Source organism: Danio rerio, chromosome 11 (assembly GCF_049306965.1).
Source record: "Danio rerio strain Tuebingen ecotype United States chromosome 11, GRCz12tu, whole genome shotgun sequence".
NCBI classification, from domain to species: domain Eukaryota; kingdom Metazoa; phylum Chordata; class Actinopteri; order Cypriniformes; family Danionidae; genus Danio; species Danio rerio.
The window spans coordinates 22,015,914-22,032,500 of NC_133186.1; the positions used below are offsets into that span (position 1 = coordinate 22,015,914).

Here is a 16,587-nt window from a genome sequence, read left to right on the forward strand (position 1 = left end):
ACCTTAGTGTTTGCGTGTGTGTGTTTGTGTGTCACACAAGCGAAAAACAGCACACCAATGCCCCGCTTGTGTTTTCCAATGTCAGGAAATATGCCAGAATGCGCTTTTCGTGTCCGTTTTGTGTTTCGTTTGGATTCTTTCACACTTGTTTTTTATTGCTTGTGCTAGAAAACCCAGCTGTATTAAATCGTTTTTATAATATAAGATCTACATCTTTTTTCTAAATAGTATCTTACAAAACACAATGGCAAGAGAAAACACATACATTGTGCATTCTGCTGCTGTCATTCAAGCAGAAGTATTTTATAGATTATTTAAATACAATTACATTTGCTTTCAAACATTTTTACATGTACTATTATTATTATTATTATTATTATTAGTAGTAGTAGTAGTAGTATTATAACTACTACTATTGTTATTATTATTAACAGTATTATCATTTATATTTTTAGTATTACTACAATTATTATTATTATTATTATTATTATTATTATTATTATTATTATTATTATTATTATGATTGTTGTTGTTGTTATTGTTGTTATTATTATTATTACTTTTAATATTATTATTGTTATTATTATTATTATTATTATTATTATTACTACAATAATTATTATTGTTATTATCAATATTATTACTACTACTGTTAATGATAATATTATTATTATTACTGCTACTACTACTATATTATTATTAATTCATTCATTTTCTTTTCGGCTTAATCCCTTTATTTTGGCTTAATCCCTTAATCCCTTTATTTTGGCATAAAAGCCTTAACCTTCTTGCTGTGAAGCGACAGCACTACCTACTGCACCACTGTGTCACTACTATTATTATGATTATTATTATTATGATTATTATAACTACTGCTACTGCTACTGCTACTACTACTACTACTACTACTACTACTACTATTATTACAACTACTAACTATATTATTATTACTATTATTATTATTATTATTATTAATTAATTCATTCATTCATTTTCTTTTCGACTTAATCCCTTTATTAGTCTGAGGTCGCCACAGTGGAATGAACCTCCAACTTATCCAGCATATGTTTTATGCAGCGGATGCCATTCCAGCTGCAACCCATCATGGTTGGTGTTTCTATGTGGAGTTTGCATGTTCTCCCCAAGTTTGTGTGGGTTTCCTCCAGGTGCTCTGGTTTCCCCTTTAGTCAAAAGATATGCGGTGCCGGTGCAGGTACACACTCATTCACACACATACACTTCGGACAATTTAGCCTATATTAAAAAGCATTTAGGGCGAGGCAGTGGCGCAGTAGGTAGTGCTGTCGCCTCACAGCAAGAAGGTCGCTGGGTCGCTGGTTCGAACCTTGGCTCAGTTGGCATTTCTGTGTGGAGTTTGCATGTTCTCCCTGCATTCGCGTGGGTTTCCTCCGAGTGCTCCGCTTTCCCCCACAGTCCAAAGACATGCGGTACAAGTGAATTGGGTTGGCTAAATTGTCTGTAGTGTATGAGTGTGTGTGTGAATGTGTGTGTGGATGTTTCCCAGAGATGGGTTGCGGCTGGAAGGGCATCCGCTGCGTAAAAACTTGCTAGCTAAGTCGGCGGTTCATTCCGCTGTGGCGACCCCGGATTAATAAAGGGACTAAGCCAACAAGAAAATGAATGAATAAAAAACGAATAAATAAAAATAAATGAATAATAAACAAAAATATATAATTATTATTAATTATAAAATTGTTAAACAAACTATTACTGCTATTATTTATAATTAATATGTCTGTAAGTTAATAAATTATTAATACTTTCACTTTTTTATATTTGTAAATATTATTTTATTCTCATCTTAAGCTATTTTATTCAAAATCAAAATCACCAAAATCAGAATAAAAAAATATATTCAGAAATATTCTTACAAAAAAGTAGCTTTTTTGAGTTTGTTGTTTTGAATTGTTATTTTGATGTGATTGCTTTCACAGTTGTTATTTGCGTGCTTGTATTTTGCTTTTGCTTTTTTGTCTGTTGTCCTTGTGTTAAATCCTGTGTAAGTGTTCACACAAACGTCAGCACATCCATCTGTCTTGTAAACGTAAATGCCAACATACAGTAAACATACACAAACTCCAGATGACACTGCACGTTGCTTTTTATTTAGACAGTTTTACATAAATGAAATGTATGAGATCATGTAAACAGAGCTAAGTTTAAGTAACTATTAACTAAGTCTATGTTTTAACTACATTTTATTTTCCAGCTGCAAAGACAGATTGGCAAATTGCTATCAATCAAATATAAATAATTATGATATGATAAATTAAATATGATAAATTAGAATGCTATTTGTCCAATTTCGGCTAGAATAAAAGCAGGTGTTAATTTTTCAAACACCATTTCAAGGTCAAAATTATTAGCCCCTTTAAGCTATTTTTTTCGATAGTCTACAGAACAAACCATCATTATACAATAACTTGACTAATTACCCTAACCTGCCTAATTAACCTAATTTACCTAGTTAAACCTTTAAATGTCACTTTAAGCTGTATAGACATGTCTTGAAAAATATCTAGTCAAATATTATGTACTGTCATCATGGCCAAGATAAAATAAATCAGTTATTAGAGATCAGTAATAAAAATTATTATGTTTAGAAATGTGTTGAAAAAATCTTCTCTCTGTTAAACAGAAATTGGGGGAAAAATAAACAAAAGGGCTAATAATTCAGGAGGGCTAATAATTCTTTCTTCTACTGTATGTATTGAAAAACAATTTACTTTTTTAATGTTGATTTATGTAGGTTGAAAAAAATAAAGTCTATCAATGTTAAGTGTTCAGCCTTTATTTGTCAATGGATTAGGTGTATGTACATGTAAATGCTTCTGCATATAATGTGTGGTTTGTATTACAGGGCGGGTGTCGGTTCACTGTTGCATTATTCATGTATAATTACCACACCATGCAAAGCATTTAGAGCTCTGCTTTGACACAGACTGGCTTTGAAACAAGGTGTCACGAAAAGGTGGTGACAGAGTCCCTGTGGCTCCGCCATGCCTTTTTACTTCCTCAGTGTTTTTTTAACTCCCTAATATAAATACAGTAGTTTTATTTATTAAGACGAGAGACTACAGGATGTTGTTGTTTTTGTTTTCTCCTGAAGCTTTCAATTTTGAGATTTTGGCCTTTTGGCTTTCCATAAAGTCTAATGTATAGAAAAACATGCAAAATGCCCTTTTGTTGCGCGTTATCGTGTGTTTTTAGATTTCATTTCAAGTTTTTAAAGGCTGTTTCCTCAAAAGGAGTTTGTTCTCCTGCATTTAGCCATAAATCTCCACTTCAAAAGTAATAACAGACAACAGACTTATTCTGAAGGCTTTTGCTGAGGGATCTCTTCATAATACACTGATTTCCTGATTATATAAAGCATTTTATTCTAAAAACAAATTGGATTTTATCTCTGGCCATTAAATGTGACAGAAATATGGCAGAAATCACTTTTTGTGTCATTTATATTATGTTGACGTCTTTACACTTTTTTTGGTTGTTTTTTTTATAAAACAAATATTCTTATAATGCATTAACACTGCTTTTTATAAAGATGTATCTCACACTTTAAAGAACCCCCTTCAGGCTCAGTTCATGCAGAATTATTGTTAATCACAATTTTATTAATAATATATAAAGAATATATAGAATATTTATATTATTGTGGTCAGTATTATTTTTGTTATAGTTCAGGATCAGAAAGAAGTGACCAAAATTATCTAATGAGAATTACAGCAATAAAACTAAATATTACTTATTAATATTATTTATTAACAGTCAATCAATCAATCAATCAATCAGTCAGTCAGTCAATCAATCAATCAATCAGTCAGTCAGTCAATCAATCAATCAATCAATCAATCAGTGATTGACCTGCAATGTTTTCTTAATTAGGGAGTGATAAAAGAGTAAAAAACCATTAACTAAAAACATGCAAACTATTTTTTACCCAATTTCATCTAATTTTCAAATATTTTTTGTGCTAGAAATGTATAAAAATTACCATCATAATTTTAATTAACCAATGTCTAATTTGCTTAAATAAGCGTAACATTTTAGAAAGCCTGTAGTACAAAAAGAAATGTTTGCAATTCTAAGTATAATGAAGTAAGTGGAGAGTACGGATAATGGCATAAATCTATCTCTGTGCCTCTAAGTGCTTGTGTGGTAAGTCAGCATTATGATTCAAACTGAAGTGTAATTATTTTACGGTTGGTAGGCGATGTGGCGCTGTGTGTACTCGTCTCTGGTTTAGGCTTTATTCAGCCTTGCACATTTCAGCATGTTAATGCATTTGAGTGACCCGGAGGGACTTGGGTTCTGTGTCTGCCATTCGGTGTCATACTTGAACCAATCGATTTGCACTAGCTTTTTTTCCCTCCTGTGCTCTCTGTCTGTAATGCAATTTGTGGAGTGTCAACAGTGATGATGTTGTTTCAATGAGCAAAAGCATTCATGGGGTTATCAAAAAGCGAAAGTCATTTTAAGTCATTTAGCTGTCAGTTTGACAGCAGGTTTAATGGCCCAGCAGCAGTCACTTTAGTTTCTGGGTTAAGTTTAGAGTTAACTTAAACTACAACCATAAAACTTATTATCAAAGGGATAGGTCACCCAAAATTGTATTGCCAAGTGTGCAATACACAAGGAATTTGTTTTGGCTACGGAAGCTTCCAGTGTACATTAAGTGACAAGTGACAACATGAAAATAAATATAAAAAAACACAACAAACATTAAATGGAGATGCAGTTAGTCAAAAAGCTCTGGATGTTGAATTGTATGTACAGATTTGTCATAAATATACAAGTTATGAGTTGCTGTGTACAAATGGGTAGAGAAGGTATTGCATTACGCATGGTTAAAAGGTGCTGTATGAGAAAGTATTGCACATGTTTATTGCACGTTAGGGGAAGGTTTAACTGTTCATGAGGTAGATGGACCGAGGAAAGAAACAATTTCTGTGTCTGGCTATTTTTGAGCTCGGTGCTCTGTAGTGCCAACCAGACGGGTTGGCACTACAGTTCAAACAGGAAGTGTGCTGGGTGTGAAGGGTCCAAAGTGATTTTGTTTTATTCACTCTGGAAGAGTACAGTTCTTGAAGTGTAGGACGGGTAGTGCCAGTGATTCGTTGAGCGGTCCGGACTATTCACTGTAGTTTGTAGAATAATATCCATTGACATCCATAGTGGAGAACAAATATTATGTGAGTTAGTGGCTACCAGTTTCCACATTTCTGCAATAATGTTCTGCAAATAATGGTTTTAGATTGTTAAAAAGGTCAGACATCAAAACTTTAAACTTAAAAGATTTGTAACAGTTGTTCAGTGATGGCAGAATTTTGTGTTAAAGAGGAAAAAGAATATTGCTTATTGTAGCCCTTTTTCAAGATTTAAGATAATACATTTGTGTCTCTAGTATGTGTCTCTAAAGTTTCAGCTCCAAACACCCATCAGATTATTTATTTTGCCTTTCAGAATATTGGAAATTTTATCTCTGAGCACATTGTAGCTGTTTTTGCGACCTGTGCTTTTAATGCTAGTTCTCCCCACGCCTGTCAGAGTGTGCCTTAATCTCTGGCTGTGTTAGATAAACAGCACAGTTACAGACATGAAGGAAGCAGATCTCACGTAATGTTTGTGAGAAATACTACAGTAAGAACTTTGCCAATTATTATTTAATGTATGTGTTGTGGAGTTAATTCAAGCCTTTCTGCAATGATGAGTCACACACAATGTCGTTACAAAGTCTATGCAAAAACATACACACAGCATGCGTGTTTACCTTTGCACTGTATTTGCACGGCAAATGTGACAGTATACATGTTAATATCCACTGCTGTATGGATTATCTGTTGTTAATGTACAAAATAAACGTCCACAAACCAGAATTGAAATGTCTTCTTTTATAATTGTACTGACATGCAGCTCTGGTGATGAATTACAGCGATTTTGCCATCTTCAACTTACTTTATTACAAACATGCACTGTAAATGTTTTAAACTTGTAAAACTCATTGTTGATCACATTTGATGATGACTGATGATTAGAACTAAACAGATCTTTTAATCCCAGTTGCTTTGCACACATCTTGCCTTGTTAATATGATTAAATGCATCACTACGAATGCATGTTTATATGTGGCTGTCATATAAACATCATAGCTGCCCTTTAAGTTCATTAAGTTGAACTTAATGTAAATAGTTAAAGCAACAATCATAAAAAAATGATTTAATAATATAAAAATATTGATACAATAAAGTGCATTAGATAATAAACATTAGATTAAAATGAAATCTAAAATAATTAAAATCTACCTGTCATTTTTAGTGCAAATAACACATTTTTTTGGATATCTAAAATAACCCTGTCTGTAAATGTAAATATATAACAATGAAATATTTTTAGGAACATTTGTTTCCTCATACAAGTACTTAAACAAGTTTATCAGTTTTGTTTTGTAGACAAATATTTGAATACACATTTTTAATAGACATATACTGTACTGTACTACACTGTACAATATGTATGCATGAGCTTTGTGTGAATCTGTGTGTGTGTGCATGTGTGTGTGCCCTGGTGGCGTCCCGAAGGCACCTGGGTGCCACCAAGCCAGATTGTGGCCCTGAAGCCAGCCCGAGTGCCCGTCACACACATGACATTGAATTGATCATGTCACTGGGAGTCGAAGTGAGAGAGAGCTGCCACTTTCAGCAGAGGTGATGGGAGGCTCTGCACTGGTATAATGCAGGGCTGGAGAGCGTCTTGACAGCAGCGCGTCTGTGTGTGTATGACTGGCACCGAACTGCACGACTGGCATCCGGAGTGACAGCGTGTCATCCCACACTCTTCTGTCAGAGCCTGTTTGATTGGCAGGACAAAACCCGAGTCCAGCTCCACCCCGTCAGTGACCAAGACAGCCTCCCTCTGAGATGCCACCCTCCGCTTGAACCCTAGAACTAGCCTGAAGTACACTGCAAAAAAAAAAAAAAAAAAAAAGAGAAACAAATTCAGTTGCCTTAATTTATGCTGAATCAAACTTAATCTTGCATTATAATTAACGGACTCAAAACAGTTTATGTAGCTTAAATAATTAGTTGAAACTAGCGCTGCACAATATACACTCACCGGCCACTTATACTTATTAGGTATACTTATTAAGTGTATATTGTACTAATAAGTACAATATAAACTTGTACTTATTAGGTACACCTTACTAGTACCGGGTTGGACCCCCCTTTGCCTTCAGGACTGCCTTAATTCTTCGTGGCATAGACTCAACAAGGTACTGGAAATATTCCTCAGAGATTTTGATCCATATGTAAGCATCATACAGATTTGACGGCTGCACATCCTTGACACAAATCTCTCGTTCCACCACATCCCAAAGGTGCTCTATTGGATTGAGACCTGGTGACTGTGGAGGCCATTTGAGTACAGTGAACTCATTGTCATGTTCAAGAGACCAGTCAGAGATGATCACGCTTTATGACATGGCACGTTATCCTGCTGGAAGTAGTCATCAGAAGATGGGTACACTGTGATCATAATGGGTGGGCATGTCAGCAACAATACTCGGGAAGGCTAAGGCGTTGAAGTTTTGGTTGTTGTGCGTCTTGATGCTTTTCTGTATACCTCGGTTGTAACAAGTGGTTATTTAAGTTATTGTTGCCTTTCTATAAGCTCAATTCAGTCTGGCCATTCTCCTCTGACCTCTGGCATCAACCGCTCACTGGGTATTTTTTTCTTTTTCGGACCATTCACTGTAAACCCTAGAGGTGGTTGTGTGTGAAAATCCCAGTAGATCAGCACTTTCTGAAATATTCAGATCAGCCTATATGTAATGTAATGTAATATAATGTAATGTGTATTTATATAGCGCATTTATTGTGTATGGCCACACACCCAAAGCGCTTCACAATCATGAGGAGGGGTCTCTCCACACCACCACCAGTGTGCAGCATCCACTTGGATGATGTGACGGCTGCCACAGGACAACGGTGCCAGTGCGCTTACCACACACCAGCTATTGGTGGAGTGGAGAGACAGTCATAGAACCAATTCGGTGGAAGGGAATGATTGGGAGGCCATGATCGTAAGGGCCGATAGAGGGACTTTGGCCAGGACACCGGGGTTACACCCCTGCTCTTTCACGAGAAGTGCCATGGGATTTTTAATGAGCACAGAGAGTCAGGACCTCGGTTTAACGTCTCATCCGAAAGACGGCGCCCACTGACAGTGAAGTGTCCCCTTCACTTTTACTGGGACATTAGGACTCACACAGACCACAGGTTGAGCGCCCCCTGCTGGCCTCACTATCACCACTTCCAACAGCAACCTACTGTTCCCTAGTGGTCTCCCATCCAGGTACTGACCAGGCTCAGCCCTGCTTAGCTTCATTAAGTAACCGGTCTTGGGCTGCAGGGTGACATGGCTGTGTCATATCTTTTCCATGTGTAATACATTACAAAACTCTGTAAGCCATGTCTCAAATTTAGGTACTGTATACTCTATTTGTTCCACATCAACAAAATTATGTTTTTTTGCCATAGTTATTCCTTATTGAACTGTCTGGATTTAATTCAAACTACAGTTTTGAAAGGAAGGAGCCCAGCCTAATATTGCAATAAGAGGTTCAGGAGGAAAAGCAATCCTTGGTACATCAGAGTAAAATAGAACACCACCGTCCAAAATTTAGACATTTTTGGGCAGAATCAAAATATGTGAGTCAGTGTACCTTCATTGTACTTGCATTTAATACATAAAGATGATACAGAGGGGTATATAGAGTGCAATTTAGTGCAGGAATAGTGTAGTCTATGGACTACCTTATATTGGGTCAGCTGGAGGTTAGAGTTAATGGAACAAGACCTGATAACTTGAAGAGCATTAGTCCAGTTATCTTCTGAGATCTCTAATCCCAGGTTGGTTGTTAGTTTGTCAATTCCTAATGCATTAACTAATGAATTTGGATTTTAATGCATCAGTAAATGTTAAACTATGATTAATAAATGCTGTACAAGTATTATTCATAGCTAGTCCATCTTAGTAAATACATTAACTAACGAAACCTTATTGCAAGGTGTGACCACTTAAATTAATAAAAACATATAGAGTATGTTGATCATATGAATGCATTATTACAGTGAACTCTCTACACAAGCATGTTGAGAAAAAGTGTCTCTACCTAGTTTTGTGTCAGAAACATGCTTGATAGAGATGCATGATATTATCGGATTGTTCAACCTATAATCAATAAAAGTGTAAACACCGGCATCAGCCAGATATGGAAAATTTCCTTCCTAGCTGATGTGTTGATTATGTGTGGATTATGAGCGTGCATTATTTTACTTGTGCTCATTGCCACATTTGCATTGTCACAGTCACTTTTATCTGTTTCTGATAAAACACACTTTTTAGTACCACTCGGACATTTCACTGTCAGGAAACATTCAAGAATCAACGTATAAATGTTTTTGCTAAAATGACAGCAAATATTTTTTGTGAGCCTGGGTTGGATATTGCGCCACTTCCAGTTCAAAATAGTGTGGTTCATTATTTAAATTCATAGAAATATATGTTGTGCTCATTTTTTTCACAGGTGAGCCAGTACACCTTTGCCATGTGTAGCTACAGGGAGAAGAAAGCAGAGCCGGTTGAACTTCTCCAACTGGACGGATACACTGTGGATTACACCGACCCTCAGCCAGGTCACTTAGCCGATCAGGATGCAACAATCATAATAAATACAATGCAAAATGCAATTTTTTTCATACAAATATGCAAATTAGAAGCAAAACTAGAATAGCTCATAAAACATTTGTGAACAAAGAATTGTTTTCATCCAAACTTTCAAAGAGTTAAAGAGAACAAAATCATCATAGGAGAAGCCACCGTGGGCCTTTTTTATATACAACAACCTGCCACCCAGAAGACATGCAATGAAGGTGTATAATAGCTTCTAGAGGTGTGAGACCTTTCGTTAGGAGTTTTGACAGTTCTGTGTGGTAATGATACTCAACCACTTTAATGATGGACATTGGCTAAGGGATTTTAGAATGACCAAGACAACATTTCAGATATTTTACAATGTGGTTTGTCCATTAATGCCTTTTAAAACAAAATCACATCATTTTTTTTTTTTTGTTCAAATGCTGGAATTTATTTGGTGTTTTCATTTTTGCACCCTTTTTCTTAAGCGATAAAAGGTTTATCCTATTCAGTTGCTGCGTGCATTTGTTTTTTATGCATTTATTCAAGAGTGATGCGCATCTTAGCATTTCAGTTATGCAGTTTTTATAGGATATTCACAAAAAATTGGTGGATGGAAACATAGCTACTGACATCACCTTTAAACAGCCAATTGAAACTTAAATGTGCAGGGCTTTTCTTGTCATTCACATTCAGTACATTTAGCTAGACAAAAAGACTTAATTCACTGCTTAAATATAAAACTGTATTTATTATATTACTTTGGGCTATTATTAAAGTCATGGTCAACTTTTACAACAAATTTTGATTAGTTAATGTATTCACAGTGCTAACATTAACTAAGAATGAACAATACAATTAATCATTAATTAATTAACAATAGTTCAGCTTTTACTAATGCATCTTTAAAACCCAGATTTTAATTAATGTGCGTTGACAAAAACTAACAGTGATGAGATAAATGTCTATTCTGTTATAAATGTATTGTTCATGGTTGTTAGTAAATATGTTAACTAATGGAACTTTAATGTAAACGTTACATAAATCATAAACACACCTGTGCATAATAAAAATTGTTCGCTGCATTCTATAATTTTTCTTTTAGCTGTGTAAGAATCAAAAGTCTTGCATGGAAAGTATCTATCCTATATGTGGTAAAAAGATTGTATAGAAGTACCAGCAGGTGGCAGGTGCTTCTAGTATCTATACTCATTTACTCTCAAGGTGACTCATTTTATTAGCATTAAACAAACACAGGTAATTGACTGGTTAAGATCAATTATCTTTCATTGAAACCTTCTGTGTCTTTGCATAAAACATTATGCACCGTGAACATGGGTTATGAAAACTGAATGTCTAATGGTGATTGGCCTGCAATTGTTTCTACATTCAATAAAAATGATGGATGTGGTGCTTTTCATGTTGGCTAAAATGTTAATAGATTAATTACTGATAACCAGTCGTAATTAAGCACTGTATACTGAAAATATGAGTCACTGATAATTACTTATAATCAGGCACTGAATTCTAGATATTGCCTCATGGCATAAACTATAGCAATTAATATATAAAAATGTCTCCGTTTAAGAAAGAAAGAAAGAAAGAAAGAAAGAAAGAAAGATGAGGTGGCAAAAAAACATAAATATTACACAATTTATACATGTTGATGAATAAATGAATAATTACAAATCTTGATCTTTAAGAATCCAAATTATTTCTACTTATTATTGATAAATATTACATAATTTATTGATAAATTAAAGATTATTTAAAAATGAGTTTATCTAATAGATAAACTCATTTTTAAATAATCTTTAATAAACTTTATTGTTATTTATTTATTATTGATAAATATTTCATGATATATTGGTAAATAAATACATAAATAAATGAATAAATAAAAATCCTAAATAAACTTTAATAATCCTTATTATTATTTATTATTATTAAAATTATTATTATTATTATTATTATTATTATTATTATTATTATTATTACGTAATATATTAGTAAATGAATAAATAAATAAATAAATATTTTAAATAATCTTTAATAATCATAATCATTATTTATTATTATTATTATTATTATTATTATTGATACATATTACATAATTTATTAGTAAATAAATACATTAATTAATCATTTTTTATATTTTATAATCATATTTAATATTTATTATTATTGCCAATAAATATTACATAATTTATTAGTAAAAAAATAAATTAAAATGTTAAATAATCTTTAATAGTCCTGATCAGTATTAATTATTATTATTATTATTATTATTATTGATAAATATTTTATAATTTATTAATGAATAAATAAATCGTTAAAAATAAATAAAAATTTTTTTTTTTACATTTAATGATCCTACTTATTATTTATTATTATTATCGATACATATTACATAATTTATTTGACAATAAGTAAATAAATAAATAATTTAAATAATCTTTAATGATCCTGATCAGTATTTATTATTGTTTTGGATAAATATGTTATAATTTATTAATAAAATAAATGTAATATTAAATAATAATAATAATAATAATAATAATAATAGATAGTAATAGTAATAATGGTAAATAATAGTAAATAATAATATTTAAAAAGAAAATAATTTTAATAATTCTAATTTTTATTTTTTTAGTATCATTGATAAATATTACATAATTTATTAGTAAATAAATAGCTAATTAATTTAAAAAATAATTATTTTTAATAATCTTAAACTGTATTTATTATCTATTATTATTATTGATAAATGTTACATAATGCATAAATAAATATAAATAAACAAAAATCTTAAATAATCTTTAACAGTCTTATTATTATTATTATTATTATTATTATTATTATTATTATTTATTTATTTATTTTTATTTTTATTTTTTATTGATAAATATTAAATAATATGAATGTTGATAAATAAATATACAAATAAATAAATAAAAATCCTTATTAATAGGAATTATTCTTTTTGATAAACATTACACTAAATAGTCATGCTGATGAATAAATAAATAAATGAATAAATAAATAAATAATTTAATAATTCTAATTAATATTATTGTTTACTCTTAGTTAGTTTTATTTAGTGTTGCATTAACATAGTGTTAATGTTAAAGTAAAAATATAAGTAAAAATATGATAATTTTGGTCATTTTAATGGTCATTAATATGGTAATTGTACTGCTTTAAGTCACATATGATATGTTTTAATATTACCTGATGTGCTGGTATGATTTGTGTATTTGTATTTTCTACAGCATGAATAACAATATTGGTTGCATAATACAAATTTTATGAATAATAATAAAATCTTGTTAAAATTTCAACATTACCTTAAGACAAAATAAAATAAAAAAGTTTTGTTAGGTTCTGTGTAAGGTATTACCATTTCATAACTTGTAACACATTTTCTTTCACTCTTATTTGATTAACAGTATGAATGATGCTGACTGTGTTGAATGCAGGTCTGGATGGCGGTCGGACGTTCTTTAATGCTGTGAAGGAAGGAGACACTGTGATCTTCGCCAGCGATGATGAGCAAGATCGGATCCTGTGGGTTCAGGCGATGTATCGAGCCACGGGCCAGTCCCACAAACCCGTCCCCCCGACCCAAGTGCAGAAACTCAACGCCAAAGGAGGAACGGCACCGCAGCTTGATGCTCCCATCTCTCAGTTCTGTAAGTCTGAAAATAAACACACACACACACTGCAGTCACACTAATATATGGTGTCTTTCTAGAAGATTGATTAAATTGTTTCCTGCCCGAAACAGCGCATTACTAATGTGTTTGTAGGCTGTCTTACTATAATGCTCATTAGTGTCCTGTAAGTGTCATTTCAACAGGGTACACCTGCTTACTGTACCGGTGTTACTGTAAAACTGGAGGAAAATCACACTCCCTGTTTTCATTTGCACAGCTTGATCCCGTCGCAATTGTTCCGCCTTGTGTCCCACATACATTTCATTCTTGCAGATTCTTTGATTTGGTTCAGATTAATTTTCTCATTATAATTTCTTTTCTCTTTTCCCCTTACTTACGTACTAACTTTATTTATTGTTTTATTATATGTATTTATATATTTTACTTTCACTTTCTTTTATTTTTTTGTCTTATTTTTCCTTGTTTGTATTATTATTTTGATTTTTGTTTGCATATTTGACCCGATTTAGATAATTATTTTTTTTTATCTTTTTTGTCTCGTCTAATTGTTTTTTCCCCACAAAATTTCTGCCCTTTCTTTTGCTCTTTCATTTTCACTTTTGCAAATGTATTTTTCCACTTTTTTTAAGTTTTCTTCTGCATAGTATTTTCACTGCCCCCCCCCCCTTTTATGTATTTAGTTTGCTTGTTCTTTCCTCATGTTTTCATTATTTATGCCTCTTCTGTCTTTACTCTGCTTTTGTTTACTCTGCCTTGTTTTTTTTTTTTTATTCACATGATTTTGCTTTATATGTTTGTTTTTTCATCTATTTATTTATTTATTTATTTGCTTATTTGCCATTACTTTGCTTGGTCGTTTGTTTGGTTGTTTTCAGTCGTTATCCAGTTATTTTTCCCCCACAAATCTTTCATTCTCCTATTTTCCTTACTCTTTGTTTAGGACTTTAATTTAAATTAATTTAATTTCTATTAAATTGTTCTTCATTTTATTTTCTTCTGCATATTTACTAACTTTTGCATATTGCACTCTTCATCTGCTCTCTTTTCTCAATTGTTCCACTTTTCAATCGCTATTGCTATTCGTTTAGTGTAGATTAGCTTTTGTTCACTCAGTGTTTTATTATTTAGTCTTTAGTTTCACTTGTTTTTGCATGTGATTGTTAACTTATATATTTGGATTTACTTGCTTTTGCAATTGACAATTGGATTTTTTTTTTCATTTTTTTGTTTACACTTTCTTTCTAGATAGGTTTGCTCTCTTTTAAACAATGCTACTCTCCACCATTTTTGTTTCACTGTTTTGTTTTACTTTTTTTATTTATTTACAGTGCTCAGCATATATAAGTACACCCCTCACAAATCTCTCATTTAAATTCATAATTTCTAATTTGTATAAGCTTGACAATATTATATTTGTGAATATACATTAGATTAGTCAGTACTGAAGCCAAACCTGAAGCTTATCTAACAAAATAACTCACATTAACAATCCAAAAACTAGCAGCTCAATTTTATATGTTAGGGAATTTTATTTTATGTTTATAAAAATTTTTATTAAAAAAAAGGAAATAAAAGAAAAGAAAAAATCAGAGAAACAAATATATATATAAAATGTTGTTGAAATTTTGTAGTTTGTAATTTTTTTCAATGTTTTGCTAATTTAATTGTATTGTCTTTTGTATTTCTAAAGATGTTCAGTGACAAATTATATTTTAATAAATACATCTGTTTAATAAATCTGTTTAGTTCAAATGCACCAAAATATTTTACCTATATTCACTGAGAAATAGATACAAATATTCATTTTGAAAAAGGGGTGTACCCATTTATGCTGCGCACATTGTTTTGTTCTTTACTTTTTGTAATACTGGTACTTTCATTTTTTCGTAAACTTATATATTTTCTATTTTGATTTTATTTGATAATGACTTGTTTACACTGTATATTTGCCCGCTTTAATGCATTAATTCACTCATCTGTTCTCAGTTTTATTCTTTATTTCGGTCACTTTCATTTTTCCTTGCTATTTACTATCATAATGCTTTTCTGTGTTCTTTTATTTTTAGTCATTGTTTTATTCTTTAAATTAGGTTTTCTTTTCACTGTTTATGTTGCTTATTGCCTTTTCTGTCTATTAGTATGCTCTTCTTTCACTATATTTTAAATTCTTGTTACAACTTGATCTCCTCATTCTTTTTCTCCCTCTTTCAGGCAGTGGTTTATATGTTTGTGTATGAATACGTGTGTCAGATCCTTCTCTCATGCTCTGCTGACTGTTTTCCCTGTGTAAAGGGAATATTCTCTCTTTATCTTCTGCTCCATGCTCTGAGTCTGTATGTCACTCTGGTTTGTTCCCTCTTACCCTGCTCTCTTGTAGCTGGACTGAAGGGTAAGTGTTTCCCAGTAGCAGCACAGATCAGATAAACCGTTTTCGGATTATCTGACACAAGCAATGTGCTGTTCGCAGTTCAGAAACTTACCTTATTCCCTCCTCATCCTGCAAATCTAGTTCACCCAAAAATGAACATCTACTCATCATTTACTCCTCCTCGAGTGGTTTTAAATCTTTATGAGTTTATTTTTATGTTGAGCACAAACGAAGATATTGTGAAGAATGATTGAAACCAGTAGCCATTCACTTCTATAATAGTGATGTTACATCATTTGTTTTTATGTTTAGGGAAAAGTAAGGCACTCCGCTTGTTTACACTAAATGAATTGAAACAACACAATTATTTTTGGGGGACAACTTAATTGTTTAAAATTAGTAAAAAAAACATTAAGTTAACTTAATCTTAACTTAATCTGAATCTTAAACTTAACTGGTGGTGGATGAGGAGATTCCCTTCATTGTGTAAAGAGCTTTGAGTGCCCAGAAAAGTGCTATATAAATGTAAGCAATTATTAATTATTATTATAATTATTATTATTAATAATCAATTTGTTTGCGACAACATGAAGGGATTGTGTGAAATCCTGCATTCTTTACAGTGTAAAAATGTAGCCAGCTGTACTTATTGTTATTGTCCTTAACTCTAAGGAAACTGGAACACAAAAGTACTAAACAAGTTATTGTGTTTATTGTAAACAAGCTGTGATACTTCAATATTTACAAAATTATATTTTAATAAAAGAAAACGAGGAAAGGATAAATACAACAATTTTCATGTGCACACACACACACACACAC

General features: G+C 32.0%; 1 protein-coding gene across 29 annotated transcripts in view; it reads left to right on the top strand.

Annotated features, from left to right (window-relative positions):
- Positions 1-16,587, top strand: part of cadpsa (Ca2+-dependent activator protein for secretion a) — a 252,412-nt gene that overhangs the window by 136,640 nt on the left and 99,185 nt on the right. For all 29 annotated transcript variants that reach the window (XM_073916631.1, XM_068224318.2, XM_068224327.2 and 26 more), the window contains exons 11-12: positions 9,611-9,719; positions 13,200-13,412. In XM_073916631.1, coding sequence (XP_073772732.1) covers positions 9,611-9,719; positions 13,200-13,412 — 322 coding nt within the window. The remainder of the gene's footprint in view (positions 1-9,610; positions 9,720-13,199; positions 13,413-16,587) is intronic.